The sequence below is a fragment of the Babylonia areolata genome, chromosome 19 (assembly GCF_041734735.1).
Source record: "Babylonia areolata isolate BAREFJ2019XMU chromosome 19, ASM4173473v1, whole genome shotgun sequence".
Taxonomy (NCBI): Eukaryota; Metazoa; Mollusca; class Gastropoda; order Neogastropoda; family Buccinidae; genus Babylonia; species Babylonia areolata.
In genome coordinates this window covers 3292515-3309312 of record NC_134894.1, presented here as the reverse complement: position 1 = coordinate 3309312, position 16798 = coordinate 3292515, and the positions used below count along the sequence as shown (strand labels likewise).

The window sequence follows — 16798 nt, the reverse complement described above, 5'->3', positions numbered from 1 at the left end:
CTCTGTTTTTGAGACTTTATTTATTATAAGAATTTTTAACCTGAGCATGCCGTGCGGTTATTTTCTGAACAGAAAAAAAATGAAGGTAAGCCAAAGGTACAAGTAAAATGTGAAATAAATTACCTAATCAATCATTGTAGCAGCTGCACCAGCAGTAGTAGTGGTTCTATCAATAGAAGCAGTAGCAGTTGCTATCATAATTGTTGTTGTTGCAGTAGTACCAGTAGTTATATGAATAGGGGGAGAAGTGGTATACATATTTTAGCAATTACAAAACAGTTTCGTTTTCAGTCATTTTTATCTTCGGTTTTCAGTGTTGTTTCCTGTCGACAAATGTGCGATTGTGTGTGTGTGTGTGTGTGTGTGTGTTGTGTGTGTGTGTGTGTTTGTTAACATAAGCTTGACAACTTTAAAAAAAACTACTAAATCATAAACGACTTGACAGACTTTCGATCCAACTAAAAAGAAAAGAAAAATCAACTCTGACCAGTCGTCAGTAAAATCAAAACCTCCTCCTGGTCGTTACCGTCGTCTTCAACTTCAGTCGTCTTATGTCGTTGTCGAGTCTATCAACAGCATCATCTTCTTCTCCATAATCTGGTATGTCTTGCGTCACATCTATCCAGTCCAGCTCCGGGCCTCCGCCACACAGACCGACGCAGTGCAGGGTCCCACTTCACTTCTTGTGCAGGCTGATGTTGGGGAAGTCCAGGCAGAGCAGGGTCCTTCCCGTGCTCTTGTCCTTGGCCCTCACGTTCAACGAGTAGTCTCCCTTTTTTAGGGAGGGGGTGGGTTTTGGGGGCAGGGGTGAAGAGGAGGGTGGAAAACAGAGAGTGAGCGAGCATTAATTGTGTATGATGAACGTGAATTCTGTTTAGAATGATAACAGTCGGAGAAAGAGAGAGGGAAGGAGAACAAACGAACGAACGAACTGGCATATTATGGGGATGACGATAACGATGATTGCTGCGATGATGTTTGTGGGACAGGGAGAGTTAGAGACTAATTTCATGGTGATGATCTTTCTAATGATGATTCCGATGACGACGACGTGGTGGTGGTGGTTGTAGTTTTAGGTGCCTGCTTGCTGCTGAAGAGAAAAATGACAGTGATGGCAGTGCAGTTGATGTGATGATCATACCCGCCCAGTCCCACCCACCCATCCACCCACCCGCCCAAACAGGAAAAGAAAATGGGAAACATGGCCAAAGAACCCACCTACACACCAGCCTGCCGACCGTTACAATCACCAACCACAGTACACCGCATTGCACACTGTCGAGCAGTGAGAGAGAGAACCTACCTTAGCAGTGAGAGAGAGAACCTGCCATAGCAGTGAGAGAGAGAACCTACCTGAGCAGTGAGAGAACCTACCTTAGCAGTGAGAGAGAGAACCTACCTGAGCAGTGAGAGAGAGAACCTACCTTAGCAGTGAGAGAGAGAACCTACCTGAGCAGTGAGAGAGAGAACCTACCTTTGCAGTGAGAGAGAGAACCTACCATAGCAGTGAGAGAGAGAACCTACCTTAGCAGTGAGAGAGAGAACCTACCTTAGCAGTGAGAGAGAGAACCTGCCATAGCAGTGAGAGAGAGAACCTGCCTTAGCAGTGAGAGACAGAACCTACCTTAGCAGTGAGAGAGAGAACCTACCTTAGCAGTGAGAGAGAGAACCTACCTTAGCAGTGAGAGAGAGAACCTACCTTAGCAGTGAGAGACAGAACCTGCCTGAGCAGTGAGAGAGAGAACCTACCTGAGCAGTGAGAGAGAGAACCTACCTTAGCAGTGAGAGAGAGAACCTACCTGAGCAGTGAAAGAGAGAACCTGCCATAGCAGTGAGAGAGAGAACCTACCTTAGCAGTGAGAGAGAGAACCTACCTGAGCAGTGAGAGAGAGAACCTACCTTAGCAGTGAGAGAGAGAACCTACCTTAGCAGTGAGAGAGAGAACCTACCTGAGCAGTGAGAGAGAGAACCTGCCTGAGCAGTGAGAGAGAGAACCTGCCTGAGCAGTGAGAGAGAGAACCTGCCTGAGCAGCGCAAGAGATAACATATCTGAGCATCGAAAAAACAAAACCAATCCGAGAAGCTGAAAGATAGAGCCTACTGAGCAGCGAGAGAACCTACCTGAGCAGCGAGACAACCTACCTGAGCAGTGAAAAGAGAGAACCTACCTGAGCAGCGAAAAGAGAGAACCTACCTGAGCAGCGAGACAACCTACCTGAGCAGTGAGAGAACCTACCTGAGCAGCGAAAAGAGAGAACCTACCTAAGGAGCGAGAGAACCTACCTGAGCAGCGAAAAGAGAGAACCTACCTAAGGAGCGAGAGAACCTACCTGAGCAGCAAAAGAGAGAACCTACCTGAGCAGATGAAAAAAAAACAGAAAGAAACTATCTGACAATGTCAGTGACAAATGTTTTACTGAGCTTCTTTACACCTGAGCAGAAAAAACTGATTAACAGAGAACATACCTGAGCAACGAAGAAGGGAACAGCGAAAAAGAGAACCGCCATGACGATGATAATGTTAAATGTTTTATTAAGGGTAAAATGGACTAGCTGGAAGCTTCTTTGCAACCAAACAGCAAAAGAGAAAATGTACTTGGCAATGACAATGACAAATGTTTCCATAAGAGTACAATGGACAATGAAGGATCCAAACCAGAAATCACCTCAAGGGCAGCAAAGACAGCATCATCCAGACTGAAATCTATATTGAGGAACAGCAACATCTCCGTGAAACACAAGATCTGAGCCCTGCGTGCACTAGTATAGTCCATCTTTCTGTGTGCATGCGAGACACGGACCCTCACAGTGGATTTGGAAATACTGCAAGCCATGGAAATGAAGTGTTATCTCAAAATACTGAACATCAGATACACTGGTCACATCACCGAGGAACAAGTGCACCAAACCAGCACATACGTTAAAGAAAGCTATGCTGGTATAGCCGCGTAACAAGATCCAAGACCTTGCTAAAACAGTCCTGCAAGGAACTGTTGCACGTTGAGGGAGGGAGACGGAGAGGAAGACAACAAAAAATAACAACAACAACAAAATCAACGATGCTTTGATACACAACCGACAGACCTGGAGGAATCTGGTGAACAGTTCTTGCGTCCGGTGCACAAAGTTGAAGGAGAAGAAGAAGCAGTGGCAGCAGCAGAAGGAGCAGTAGCAGAAGAAGAAGAAGAAAATGGATACGCTGAAAACTTATTCACACGTGAGAACCAACCTGGGCAATGAAGGAGAGGAAGCTGGGCACGGCAGGCAGGTGGAGGGTGTAGGCCTGAAGGTCCACGGACCCCGGGGGCACGGGGCACTGCGAGCTCTTCAGGTCCGTCATGGTGCTCATCATGGTCAGCAGCTGCTGGGCCACACCCCTGGAGATCCCCGCCCAGTTCTCCTTCACCATCGTCTCCAGGAGCGAGGCGCCCGTGCACGACATTTCGTAGGTGCTGAGACAGGCAGTGTAAATCACTGAACCCTGCGCCCGGGAACTGCTCTGACATCAAACTTCTTCCAATTTCAACAGTTTTCACGTTCCTACATATGCAGAAACCCGCAAAGAAAGGTAAGGAACTTCTACAGTATTTCCGGATGTGTCCATACTTAATTTGGAGATAAAACAGTATATTTTCAGCGTTTTTTTCTGCATCAATATGGCAAGGCTATAAGGGTAGCCCCCTAGCATTGAATGGGTTAAAAGGTGAACCCCTCGAGTGCTCCAGGAGAGAACATTCAGTCCCCTTCCAGTGTGTGAAAAAAAGTTTCCAGGATGAAAACTTCCGTCCGCGACATTTGTAGGAATTTTCCGATTGCAAAATCATTAAAATCATTTGAAATTGTTATATCAATGTATACATTTTCCCTTACGGCACCACAGCATGGCATGCACGTGTATTTCTCAGGTTTAATGATTAGATTGTAATACCAAGAGTGGGCCAAAGCAGATCGCATGCCAACATTATGTCCAGAAAAAGAATGAGAATTACACATATTTATTGGTTGACAAAAAAAAAAGCAAAAACAGACACATACAACAAAGAATCGGGAACAACAGCAAAAACACAACAACCACAACAAAAGCAGCAGCAGCAGCAACAACAACAACCACAACAAAAGCAGCAGCAGCAACAACAACAACCACTACTACAACTACAGCGACAACAATACCGTTTCCAGGATTCAATTTAGAGGAGACAATAACAACAGCAGCAACAACAACAAACAACAACAGACAACCAATCCTTTACCAGGAACCAAAGGTCGAAAGGAAACAACAAACAGCAGCAGCAGCAACAACAAACAACACAAACAGCCACCCGTTGACGAGGAACCAGTGTCGCTGATACCGACAACAACAACAACAACAATAGCAACCACAAACAACAGCATCAAACAACAAACAAACAAACAAACAAACAACATGAGGAAACGGTCATTCACGTAAAATGTCAAATGTCTGAGTGTTTATGTGTGCTTGACAGAAACTAATCTTATTGAATGACACAGGAAACGACTGGTGAGCACCCAATGGCAGCCGTTAATCGGCTCCACCCATGAAGGTAGCTTGTTGTGCAAATGACCCCGAGTTTGTAAAGCGCTTTGAGCTTGGTCTCCGACCGGGGATAGGCGCTGTGTAAGTGTATCCTTATCGTCATCAACCGCTAACAACATCAAACAACAAGCAAACAACATCAAACAACATCAAACAACATCAAACAACAAGCAAACAACATCAAACAACAAGCAAACAACGAAGAAGCGGTCCTTTACCAAGAACCAACGTTGTAGAGGCATGGCACTGGGAGGTCGAAGAGGAAGGTGTGTCGCTTGATGCTCAGGTGGAGGTCAGCGCCGGTGAAGTTGAAGTCGAACCGTCCCTGCACCGTCAGGTGTATGTCTCCCGGCATCACCACCGGCATCGGGGTCACGTCGATCGCCTGTACCGACACTCGGGGATCCGAACCTGGGCACGGTGTGTTTAGCCACATGATCACTATGTGACTGTATTTTTGTTGGTTTAAACAGTATCTTACTTGGAACTTGTCACAATGCAACACAGCTTTAGACGAACATGATAACAAGATCTTGTGTAATGTAAAGTCCTGTCCCAACACATGTACACACTAAGTATGTCTTCAATATTTTATCTGTTGTTGTCGCAGCGGATTTCTCCGTGTGAAATTCGGGCTACTATCCCCTGGGAGAACAGGTCGCTATACTGACAGCGTGACCCAGTTTTTTTCTCCACAAAGTGGATTGTTCTGCAGAATGATTATTTTGTCTGGGACAACCCGTGCCGTAGGTTCTTTTACGTGCCCCAAGTGTATACTGCAGACGGGTACCTCGGTTTATCGTTTCATAGGAATGAACAGGGTTATTGTATTGTGATGTGATCTGATGTGATGTGATGTAGCATTGTTTTGTGACTGTAACATGACTGAATCTAATGTGTTGTGTTGCGTTATGTTGTGTCGTGTTATTTTGTGTTGTGTAGTGTTGTGATGCTTTGTAATGTTATGTGATGTAATATAGCATTTGTGACTGAAACGTGACTGAATGTTGTGTCGTGTTATTTTGTGTTGTGTCGTGTTATGATGCTTTGTAATGTGATGTCATGTAATGTAGCATTTTATTTGTGACTGTAACGTGACTGAATGTTGTGTCGTGTTATGGCGTGTTGCTTTGTGTTATGAGGCTTTATAACGTGATGTGATGTGAAGCAGTGTTGCTGTGTGACAGTCATAGTGAATGTAACGTAACGTGAAGCAGTGTTGCTGTGTGACAGTCATAGTGAATGTAACGTAACGTGAAGCAGTGTTGCTGTGTGACAGTCATAGTGAATGTAACGTAACGTGAAGCAGTGTTGCTGTGTGACAGTCATAGTGAATGTAACGTAACGTGAAGCAGTGTTGCTGTGTGACAGTCATAGTGAATGTAACGTAACGTGAAGCAGTGTTGCTGTGTGACAGTCACAGTGAATGTAACGTAACGTGAAGCAGTGTTGCTGTGTGACAGTCATAGTGAATGTAACGTAACGTGAAGCAGTGTTGCTGTGTGACAGTCATAGTGAATGTAACGTAACGTGAAGCAGTGTTGCTGTGTGACAGTCATAGTGAATGTAACGTAGCGTGAAGCAGTGTTGTGTGACAGTCATAGTGAAAGTAACGTAACGTGAAGCAGTGTTGCTGTGTGAGTCACAGTGAATGTAACGTAACGTGAAGCAGTGTTGCTGTGTGACAGTCATAGTGAATGTAACGTAACGTGAAGCAGTGTTGCTGTGTGACAGTCATAGTGAATGTAACGTAACGTGAAGCAGTGTTGCTGTGTGACAGTCATAGTGAATGTAACGTAGCGTGAAGCAGTGTTGTGTGACAGTCATAGTGAATGTAACGTAACGTGAAGCAGTGTGGCTGTGTGAGTCACAGTGAATGTAACGTAACGTGAAGCAGTGTTGCTGTGTGACAGTCATAGTGAATGTAACGTAACGTGAAGCAGTGTTGCTGTGTGACAGTCATAGTGAATGTAACGTAACGTGAAGCAGTGTTGCTGTGTGACAGTCATAGTGAATGTAACGTAGCGTGAAGCAGTGTTGTGTGACAGTCATAGTGAATGTAACGTAACGTGAAGCAGTGTTGCTGTGTGACAGTCATAGTGAATGTAACGTAACGTGAAGCAGTGTTGCTGTGTGACAGTCATAGTGAATGTAACGTAACGTGAAGCAGTGTTGTTGTGTGACAGTCATAGTGAATGTAACGTAACGTGAAGCAGTGTTGCTGTGTGACAGTCATAGTGAATGTAACGTAACGTGAAGCAGTGTTGCTGTGTGACAGTCATAGTGAATGTAACGTAACGTGAAGCAGTGTTGCTGTGTGACAGTCATAGTGAATGTAACGTAACGTGATGCAGTGTTGCTGTGTGAGTCATAGTGAATGTAACGTAGCGTGAAGCAGTGCAACGTAATGTGAAATGATGTGATGTCATGTTGAACATGTGTACTGACTTGAGGCGCACAGCAACGCTACATCACATCACATCATACACAGCGACAATTCGATTCGATTCGATTAGATCATCATCTGTCACAGCTTTCAGGCCTTATGAGCCTTTCGCCTGATCAGTAGGATTAAAAAAAAGAGTGTGTGATATCTAATATTTTTCAATTGCTAAGTGTTCTGGCAGTGACAATGTGACTGGGTAGATTATTCCACAAGTTAACAGCCTTGATAGTAAAAAAAATTATTTAAAAAAATAAATAAATAAAATTAAAAAAAAACTATGTGGAAAAAAGGTTTAATGTGGTGAATGTTTTCGTATCCCCTGGTCTTTTAGAGTAAAAAGATTTATGTTGTGCTCTTATCATAATGTCCATTAAAATTTTATATGTCTCGATCATATCACCCCTTAACCTGCTATACTCCAGGCTTGGGAGTTTCAAACTACTTTGTCTCTCTTCGTATGACATGCTAGTAACCCATCCCTGTAATCTGCTTGCTATATCTGTGCACGTTTTAAGTCAAGTCAATGTTTTCTGTGTCTCTCTTCGTGTGACATGCTAGTAACCCATCCCTGTAATCTGCTTGCTATATCTGTGCACGTTTTAAGTCAAGTCAATGTTTTCTGTGTCTCTCTTCGTGTGACATGCTAGTAACCCATCCCTGTAATCTGCTTGCTATATCTGTGCACGTTTTAAGTCAAGTCAATGTTTTCTAAGTTGGGGAACCGTACTACATCACCATGTTGCACAACTGGTCTAACTAATAATTTGATTAATTTAATGACACTATTACATCTTTGTTCTTTTAAAATGGATCAAATGAGTGACTATGCCTGCTATTCAATTTGACTTTTTTTCTTTTCTTTTCTTCTTTTTTATACTGTAGCATTAATGTAATGCAGTCTAGTGTGATATTGCGTTTCTGTGTCACCGAATGTAATGCCATGTAACATTCTGTAACGTTGCAATCAGTAAATGAAATATGTACAATATAAAAGTATGTACACATGGATGTACGTACCACAGTTTGACCACTGCAGATGTCCATACCTCGCGTGGACCATCCATGTGCACATCAACAGCACAACGAAAGTGGACACTGCCATCATCTCTGGGTGAAAGCAAATCAATTCATCATTAATTTATCAATGATTATGAGTATATGGCAAAAGCGACTGAATAATTTCAGCGCAGCTGTATCAGCAATAATCTCTTTTAACTCACTCAGTACGGCCAGTCCTCTCTTCTCCTCTACACAGACCCCTCGAATGTCCAGTGGGTGTCTGAATGACCCAACCTTTAGCTTCCGTCGTCAGAATTGTGGTATTCTTTGTCAACATTCACGTCTTCAGTATAAGAGCCTTCCGCTTTCAATATTTTGATGATGGTACTTGGGGTGAAACGCTGTTAACGTCGTCTCTTTCGCCGTTCGTATGGAAAGAGTTAAACAAAGTCAAAGAAAAACAGTCTGCGCTGAAATGATATCGTAAAAAAAACAACATGGTAACCATCTCAACAGTCACGTCAAACATTCAAACATCAAACGGGGAAGACACGGGGTCCTGGTAATTATCACATCAACATAAATCCCGAGCGGTAAGCTTTTGGCATGCAGCAGTCCGCGCGTCCTTCACCGTGAAGCTGAGGACTGAAAACAGGAGGAAAGGATTATGTCAGAAGAATAAAGTCATTTTTGGTATACACACACACACACACACACACACACACACACACACACACACACGGAAAATGCATGACCACATCTGCTTTAAGAATACTAGTTATTACCTGCAGTGTGTGGATGTATGTATGAAACGATGTATGTGATATTATTTTACATTTGTATCTTCGTAATATTTGTAGGGGCTGTTGTTGGCTTTTACAGTTATGGTCCCCATGTTGTATACTTGTTTATGTTGTGATAATGCACCTGGCCAAATTTCTCCAGTTGGAGATAATAAAGTTATTCTTATCTTATCTTATCTTAAACAGACAGACAGAGACAGAGAGAGGCACAGAGAGAGAGAGAGAGAGAGAGAGAGAGAGAGACGGCAGGCAGAGACAGAGACACAGAGACAGAGACAGAGAGATCGTGTCTGTGTGTGTGTGTGTTTCAGTTTCAACGAGGTTTCAAAGCGTGTTCGGGCTGGTCCGGAAAATGCATGACCACATCTGCTTTGAAAATTGTTGTTGTTTTGAAAAGGGTTCGGAGTTGGGAAGGGGGGAAGGGGGGAAGGGGGCAGATGGTTCAATTCGCCTGTCAGGCCTTGCGTGAAAAGGGAAAAGAACCATTTAATGCTAACAGTTAAATAATAATAATACATAGTTTTTCTATGACGCGATAACCAGCACCAATGCTGCTCAAAGCGCCTTACATCATAGTTGACTATAAACATGCCTTAAAAAACATATCGACCGCTATCTGACAATTGAAAACATCCAGCGTGTTCAGATGAATGAAAAGGCACATTTAAAAGATGAATCGGATTATAAAAGCTAGGAAGTAAATAAGGCTTAGACTGAAACAAAATGCATTTCATAGAACACACACGCGCGCGCGCACACACATGTACACACACATGCACACACACGCGCACGCACGCACGCACGCACGCACACACACACACACACACACACACACTCATAGATGTCCCTCCCTTACAGACACACACACTCACACAGAGACACACAGACACACACGCTGACATTAAATATCAACTGCACTAAAAAACAGAATTGCATAAGCATTAAAATATTTCTTATTTTCTAACACAGAATTCTGTTTGGACATACTAACATGCCTACACACTTACACACGCGTACCAGAGCACTGTACTCTCACAAACACATGCACACACGCAGGCGCGCACACGCGCGCACACACACACAAACACACACACTAAAAATATCCAGATAGAAAAAATGACATCACATCTATGACCAAACTACATAAAATACACAATGCATTAAAACAGGACTACAAAAATACTAGTACAAAGATACTTGCCAACAAATATACCTTGGTTTAACCGTTCCGCCCAGAACAAAAATGCTTACGGAAAAAGTAAGTTTTCAGATCTGACTTAAAGGGATGTAGATCAGAGGCATTTCTAAGAGATGAAGGTAGAGAGTTCCACACTTAGGGAACCTGAGCTCTGAAAGACGTATTTCTAGCGCATTTCAGATTAGTCCTTGGAACTTTAAGCAGCTTTTCAGAACTGGATCTTAATGTTCTGTGCGGTTCATATGTTTCCAATACAGAGGAGAGATGTAATGGAAGAGACTTGTCAAAATGTTTGAAGGCGAGTGTTGCTAACTTATAGTGAATGCGGGACTCAATTGGATGCCAGTGTAACCGATTCAGCAGAGGTGTAACATGATCAGATTTCTTTTTGGCGAGAACCAGTCGTACAGCATGGTTCTGAATTTTCTGTAATCTGTTGATGGAGGAAGATGGTAAACCTGCAAGAATGGAATTGCAGTAATCCAGTCTGGACAGGACAAAAGAGGAAACCAACTGAGCCATATTTTTCTCTGTTATGTAGGGTCTGACTGAGGCTAGCCTTCGGAGATGAAAATTACATGAGCGACACAAGAATGAAATTTGGTCGTTCACAATCAAGGTTTGATCGAGATATACGCCCAGGTATTTGGCTGATGTTTGGAATGCTACTGAAGCAGGGACAAACATAACTGCGTCCTTTTATGCCTTAAGACGAGTTAGGTCTCCTACAGCTAAGAGTTCAGTTTTGTCTTCATTTGGCTTTAGCTTGATCTTGTCCATCCATGTTTTTACATCAGCTACACAAGCTTCCAATTCTGTAATGACTGTTTTGAAATCAGATGGTGGAGCGGCTTTTTGTAATTCTGTGTCTTGTGCATATTTATGGCAACCAAATGAGTGCATTTTGAAAATGTCAGACAACAAACGCTGAGTGTATAAAGTGAACAAGATAGGCCCTAAGACTGATCCCTGAGGGACACCAAACATAAGAGAAATGACTTTAGGTGCAATGTTTTACTTTAACCTTGAGTTGACGATTTGAAAGATATGAAGAAAACCATTTTAAAGCAGTAGATTTAATGCCAAAGGTAGTGCTAAGATGATTGACAAGAATTTGGTGGTCAATTGTATCAAATGCCGCTGACAGATCTAAAAATGCCACCACAGATGTAAGTCTTTTGTCTGTGTTTGAGAGGAGACTATCTGTGACCGAAAGAAGGGCTGTTTCTGTACTGTGGCTTTTCCGATAAACTGACTGACAAGTTTCAAGCATGCCGTTTTCATCAAGATGTTCCTGGAGCTGATGTAACACAACTTTTTCAATGATTTTAGAAATGAAAGAAAGATTAGAAACAGGTCTATAGTTCTTTAGCTGATTTGTGTCCAAATTGTGCTTTTTCAAAAGAGGGGTGACAATGGCCAATTTAAGACAATCATCAACAATGCCTGACTCTAGAGAATGATTAATAATTCTGGTGATCAAGGGGAGAAGGTCATCAAGACATTTCAAAAGGTTAGTGGGCAATGGATCAAGGTCACAGTTCTTTCTTGGAGAGTTAAGAATGAAATCTCTTACAGCTTTTTCAGAGACAAGTCTAAAACAGGTAATTAAATTTCCTTTAAAATCATTAAATCGGTCCTCTGGTGGGCTACCATCCAGTTCTTGTCGGATGTTTACAATTTTGTCATTAAAATAATTACTAAAAGCACCAGGGAGATCCTGAGGAGGAATGTTTTTTGGCAGCAACAGTTCTCTACTTTTGCCAGTGAGCTGGTTTGATACAGCATAGAGCTGTTTGGACGTGGAACACTGACTGATGGAGGTGCTGAAATGTTGACGCTTTGCAGCTGTCTGCATGTCATTCAGTTTTTTACACTCTTTGAGTCAGTTCCATCCATGAAGGATTTGATGTCAGCATGGAATACCTCAAGGTTAATCATCTTTGTGTTTCGTGATGTAACAAAACGTTTTGGTCACTTCAGTCTCTTAAAATCTTAAATGTTGGTTCTACCTTGAACGACACGTATTATTTTCCTTTTTCGCAAAAGAGCCTGCCTGTCAGGCGACTAGTCCGCACTCACTCACTCACTTTTATAACAGAAAAAATAACGTAATGATGTTGCCATAAAGACTATAACAAACAAAACTACTTTTTTTTCTTTTTTTCTTTTTTTTTTTACATTATGCTACTGAAATGATTCCAAAGAAAGATCGAGCTAAACAGCCTAAAGCACTGCTTACCAACTGTTTCGGTCCAAACAAGGATTCTGCAAACAACCTGCAATAGTCACGGACCACAAAGAGTTCGGATTGACCAAAAAAACACAGCAGTTTTTATCTGCTTCGAAAGTGGGTTACTGTGACTTCCGAGCTGTGAACAGACAGATTTCGTCCCCGTTCACCCCCTCCTTTCCTCCCCCCCCCCCCCCCCTCCGTTATTCTGAGGATGTACACCTACCTGTCAACCTCACGGCTTCAGTTGTCCGATGTAGATATCCATTGTAAAACCTGTTCGCATAATATTTATCTATTTATTTATTTCAGTAGAGTGTTGGTGGAAGCAGCAACAGCGACAGCTGTAGTAGCAGCCTCAGCGCACTCACGGACAGCTTTCGGTGCTCGTCAATTTCTGTCAACAGCAACTGGGCTGTGCAACAGCCGTTCCTGAACTTCTGTGACCATGCAGGCAGCTCATGTTATAGTGACTGGTTATTCACTGTTCAACAATTTAGCGTAGTACAGTTGTTTTTCTTTTGTTCGTGTTGTGTGTGTCTGTGTGTGTGAGTGAGAGAGAGAGAGAGCGCAAAATGTGCGCGGGGGGTAGTGGGGTGTGAGTGCAAGTGTGTGTGTGTGTGTGTGTGTGTGTCTGTCTGTCTGTCTGTCTGTGTGTCTGTGTGAGAGAGAGAGAGAGAGAGAGCGCTAATGTGCGCGGGGGGTAGTGGGGTGTGAGTGCAAGTGTGTGTGTGTGTGAGCTGTGAATGTCGCATTGTCAGTTTGATCGGTTCAACACTGATCTTTACCGTGCAATACTGTGAGACTCAAACTGTTTATCAGTAATACATTGATGGAATACAATTTGCTTTGAGATCATTTTTCAGCATGTTTATCACCTGGCTAACTCTTTTTCTTTTTTTTAAATTTATTTTCTTGTCACAAAATAAATCTGCTTGAGGGCATTGAGGGCCCTCCAGGCACAGTAGACCCCCCCTCCACCCCCCCTCGCCCCCCACTAGTTCCTTCACTTTTCCCCCCCAACTAATGATTAATGGCATACGGATAAGGACTAATGATTAATGGCATACGGACTCATGATTAATGGCATACGGATAAGGACTAATGATTAATGGCACACGGATAAGGACTATGACTACGAAATTCTGACTAAGAGCGAGCACACACTTGCACTTGCACTTGCAAAAATGTTAACAATGGTCAAAGTTATGACCGCTGAACATTCATGGAAGAAGAAGTGACAATTTGGGAATGTTGAAGACTACAATGTAGAGGTGGACTGGTTTTTAAGGTACCAGAACCAGATCAAGTTGTCACACGTGTCTTCTTCCTCTGACATACGTCAGCATCACGACATTCGTGAGTTGTTCTCAGTTTTTTTGTTTTTTACTTCTGCTTCTTCTTCTTTTTCCCTGTTTTCGTTTGCGATTTTTTTCACGTGCATTTACATGACCTTTGGACAATGTGCAACCTACATCTATACGATCTATGATCTGTGTCGCTTTGTGTTACAGAGAGATGTGGAGGTGGGGAAGGGGGGTGGGAAGGGGGAGGGCCGCGGTGGGTGTGTGTGGGGGGGGGGGGGGGGGGGGGGCGAGAAAAAGACGACGAGGAGACGGGATGACGTTTGGTGGATAGGCAGACCTGTGTGTCGGGGGTGTGTGTGTGTGTGTGCTGTTCATGTGATTGCCGTGTGAATGTACGTGTGGGTGGGTGGGTGCGTGGGGGTGAGCATGAGGTGTCGGGGGATGGGGGAGGTTAGAAGTGTGTGGAAGGAGGTGTGTGGGGTGGCGAGACACCTTGTTTGACATGTGTGAGTGTGCGCACCTATCGAGTGTGCATGTGTGCTCACTGCGTGGGTGTGAGTGTGGGTGGGTGTGTGTGCATGCGTGCGCGCGTATTTGTGTGTGTGTGTGTGTGTGTGTGTGTGCGCGTGTGTCAGTGTATGTGTGTGTGTGTGTGTACGTGTGTGTGTGCGCGCGCGCGCAGCTGCAGCAGCACCAACAACACCACAGTACAACTCAGTGCGGCCCCACCACACACATTCTGTTTGTGTATGTGTGTGTGTGTGTGTGTGTGTGTGTGTGTGTGCCTCTGTCTCCTTCTGTCTCTCCTTCTGTCTGTCTGCCTCTCTGTCTTCCCCCCTCTCTCTCCCCCCCCCCTCTCTCTCTCCCCCCCCCCCTCTCTCTCTCTCTCTCTCTCTCTCTCCTTCTGCACGAAGAATTTTTTCTTCTCTCTTTCTCCGCTTTCCATGAAATATAATTGTGTGTGCTGTTGTGACTGATGTAGATTTGCAAGGACTGATTGGAAGAATAGGCTATGCCTAAAATCTTAATCCTTGAATAAAAACGTGCTGAGTTCTGAGTTCTCTGTCTCTGTCTGTCTGTCTGTCTGTCTCTCTCTCTCTCTCCCTCTCTCCTTCTCCCCCCCCCCCTCTCTCTCTCAAAACACCGGACTGATAAAAATTGTCGTTCGGTTCGTGATGGATGCTGACAGTTGCTATGGATACTTCAGAAATTATTCCGCAAAGGAATTTTGACAACGATTGCAAAATATTGAATCGATCATGTTTGTTTTGTTGTTGTCGTTGTTGTTGTTTTTGAGGGGTGGGTGGTTTTGTTAGGAGGAGGAATCCCTAATAATTTTGTTAATATATTTTTTTATACTTGTGTTTTTATCTCGTGTTATGAAGTGTAGGCTTATAAAAGGGTAAAGGCTGGATAGAAAACTGAAGAAGTGCACAAGTGCTTATCTATCATCCTCGACAGCCAAGCCTACGGAATAATGGGGCGTACGTCTCTCTTTCATTATGCGTGTTTGACCCAGGGAGTGGGAAACGAGCAGCAGTTTATCTCAAAAGACAAGACAAAAGTTGGTCTTCAGATACGGAAAGCAAAGATTTTTTGGTTTGTTTGTTTGTTCTTATTTCAAAGTATGTTTCAACCTGAAAACTTTCTCAGGGTCAACGCTGATGAATGACGCACAATCCTTTTCCCTAGATATCGGCTAAGGGGACTTTATTTCTAATAAGAACAAGAGAGATGGTTTCAACTCTGGAATATCCATAAAATCACTACGTTCTTTACATGGTCCATAGATCTGATGATGAAAAAACAACTGTAACCTTGATTGTGATAACGCTCGAGAGTTGAATATATATACATATACATATATACATATATATATATATATATATAATTTCTGAATTAGGGGTGTTGATATCGTTTTAAATTAGTCGTCTGGTGAAGGCACTGTAATTTGAATGTCACATTTATTGCAGAAATGCATATGGGCAGAAACAAAACAACGGTAGATGTATCTGACATTCATAAATCAGAATTTCAGTACCATTTTCGACGCAGTTACCCTAAATCTGTGCTCAGTGTTGTGTTGCTGGCGCAGATTACATGAGATCACATCATGCTGAGTCAGTGGACGGTCGTGTCAGTCGAGATCTCTGTTCCATTATACACTGAGACTGTAGGTCGTCTTTCTTTTCATCTTCTTCCCCCCCCCCCCCCCACCCCCAAGCTTTCCGAAACCATGGCAGAGATGGAGTGAGAACGGTAGGGTGAAGAGAAGGAGGAGGTGAGAGAGTGGGGGATGAGGGGGGGGAGAGTGGGAGTGTGAGGAATGAATGAATGAATGAATGGTTTATTCATTTATAGGCCATTGCCCCTTATGAAAGGGTGTCACAATTTCTTCATAGACATTGCATCGTGCATTAAAAAATGACATTCGTTCAGATAACATAAATATATCATACTTTAATTTTAAGTAATGTTTATGTCCTCACCTTAGTAATACATAATACACGTCATGAAACATATTGTAATCAATTGACATTTATACACCTAAATGATATATGATATACGCTAAATAATAACTCTTACAAGTGTGGCTAATAACACTCAGTTACGTTATACACATAGTCCGTATGTAGGCGTTACTGGATACACTAAGACATAAGAACAGATCGGAGCTTAAACGATTTATACAGATAAATTGATAGGTTTCTAATAGTTTGTTCATGTGCTGATGCCATAAGTAACGACAGTCTAAACTGACTTGGGAACTTAAAATAGTGTGTGAGGAGGAAGTGAGAGGGGGGCAGGGGGGGGGTGAGAGAGAGAGAGGGGGGTGAGGGGGGGGGGGAGAGCGGGAGTGTGAGGAGGTGAGAGAGAGAGGGGGGGTGAGAGCGGGAGTGTGAGGAGGTGAGAGAGAGAGGGGGGTGAGAGCGGGAGTGTGAGGAGGAGGTGAGAGAGGGGGGGGGGGGGTGAGAGCGGGAGTGTGAGGAGGAGGTGAGAGAGAGAGGGGGGGTGAGAGCGGGAGTGTGAGGAGGAGGTGAGAGAGAGAGAGGGGGGGGTGAGAGCGGGAGTGTGAGGAGGAGGTGAGAGAGAGGGGGGGGTGGGGGTGAGAGCGAGAGTGTGAGGAGGAGGTGAGAGAGAGAGGGGGGGGGGGTGAGAGCGAGAGTGTGAGGAGGAGGTGAGAGAGGGGGGGGGGTGAGAGCGGGAGTGTGAGGAGGAGGTGAGAGAGAGAGGGGGGGTGAGAGCGGGAGTGTGAG

General features: G+C 43.7%; 1 protein-coding gene across 1 annotated transcript; it reads right to left on the bottom strand.

The window, feature by feature from the left end:
- LOC143293386 (uncharacterized) lies at nt 1–12317 on the bottom strand. Its single transcript, XM_076604202.1, has 5 exons — nt 12244–12317; nt 8019–8108; nt 4774–4966; nt 3230–3452; nt 1–772 (listed from the first exon to the last, which is right to left on the bottom strand). Exons 2-5 carry the CDS (start codon nt 8104–8106, stop codon nt 677–679), a joined length of 600 nt encoding a protein of 199 aa, XP_076460317.1. The 5' UTR covers nt 8107–8108; nt 12244–12317; the 3' UTR covers nt 1–676.
- Between the last annotated feature and the right edge of the window lie 4481 nt (nt 12318–16798).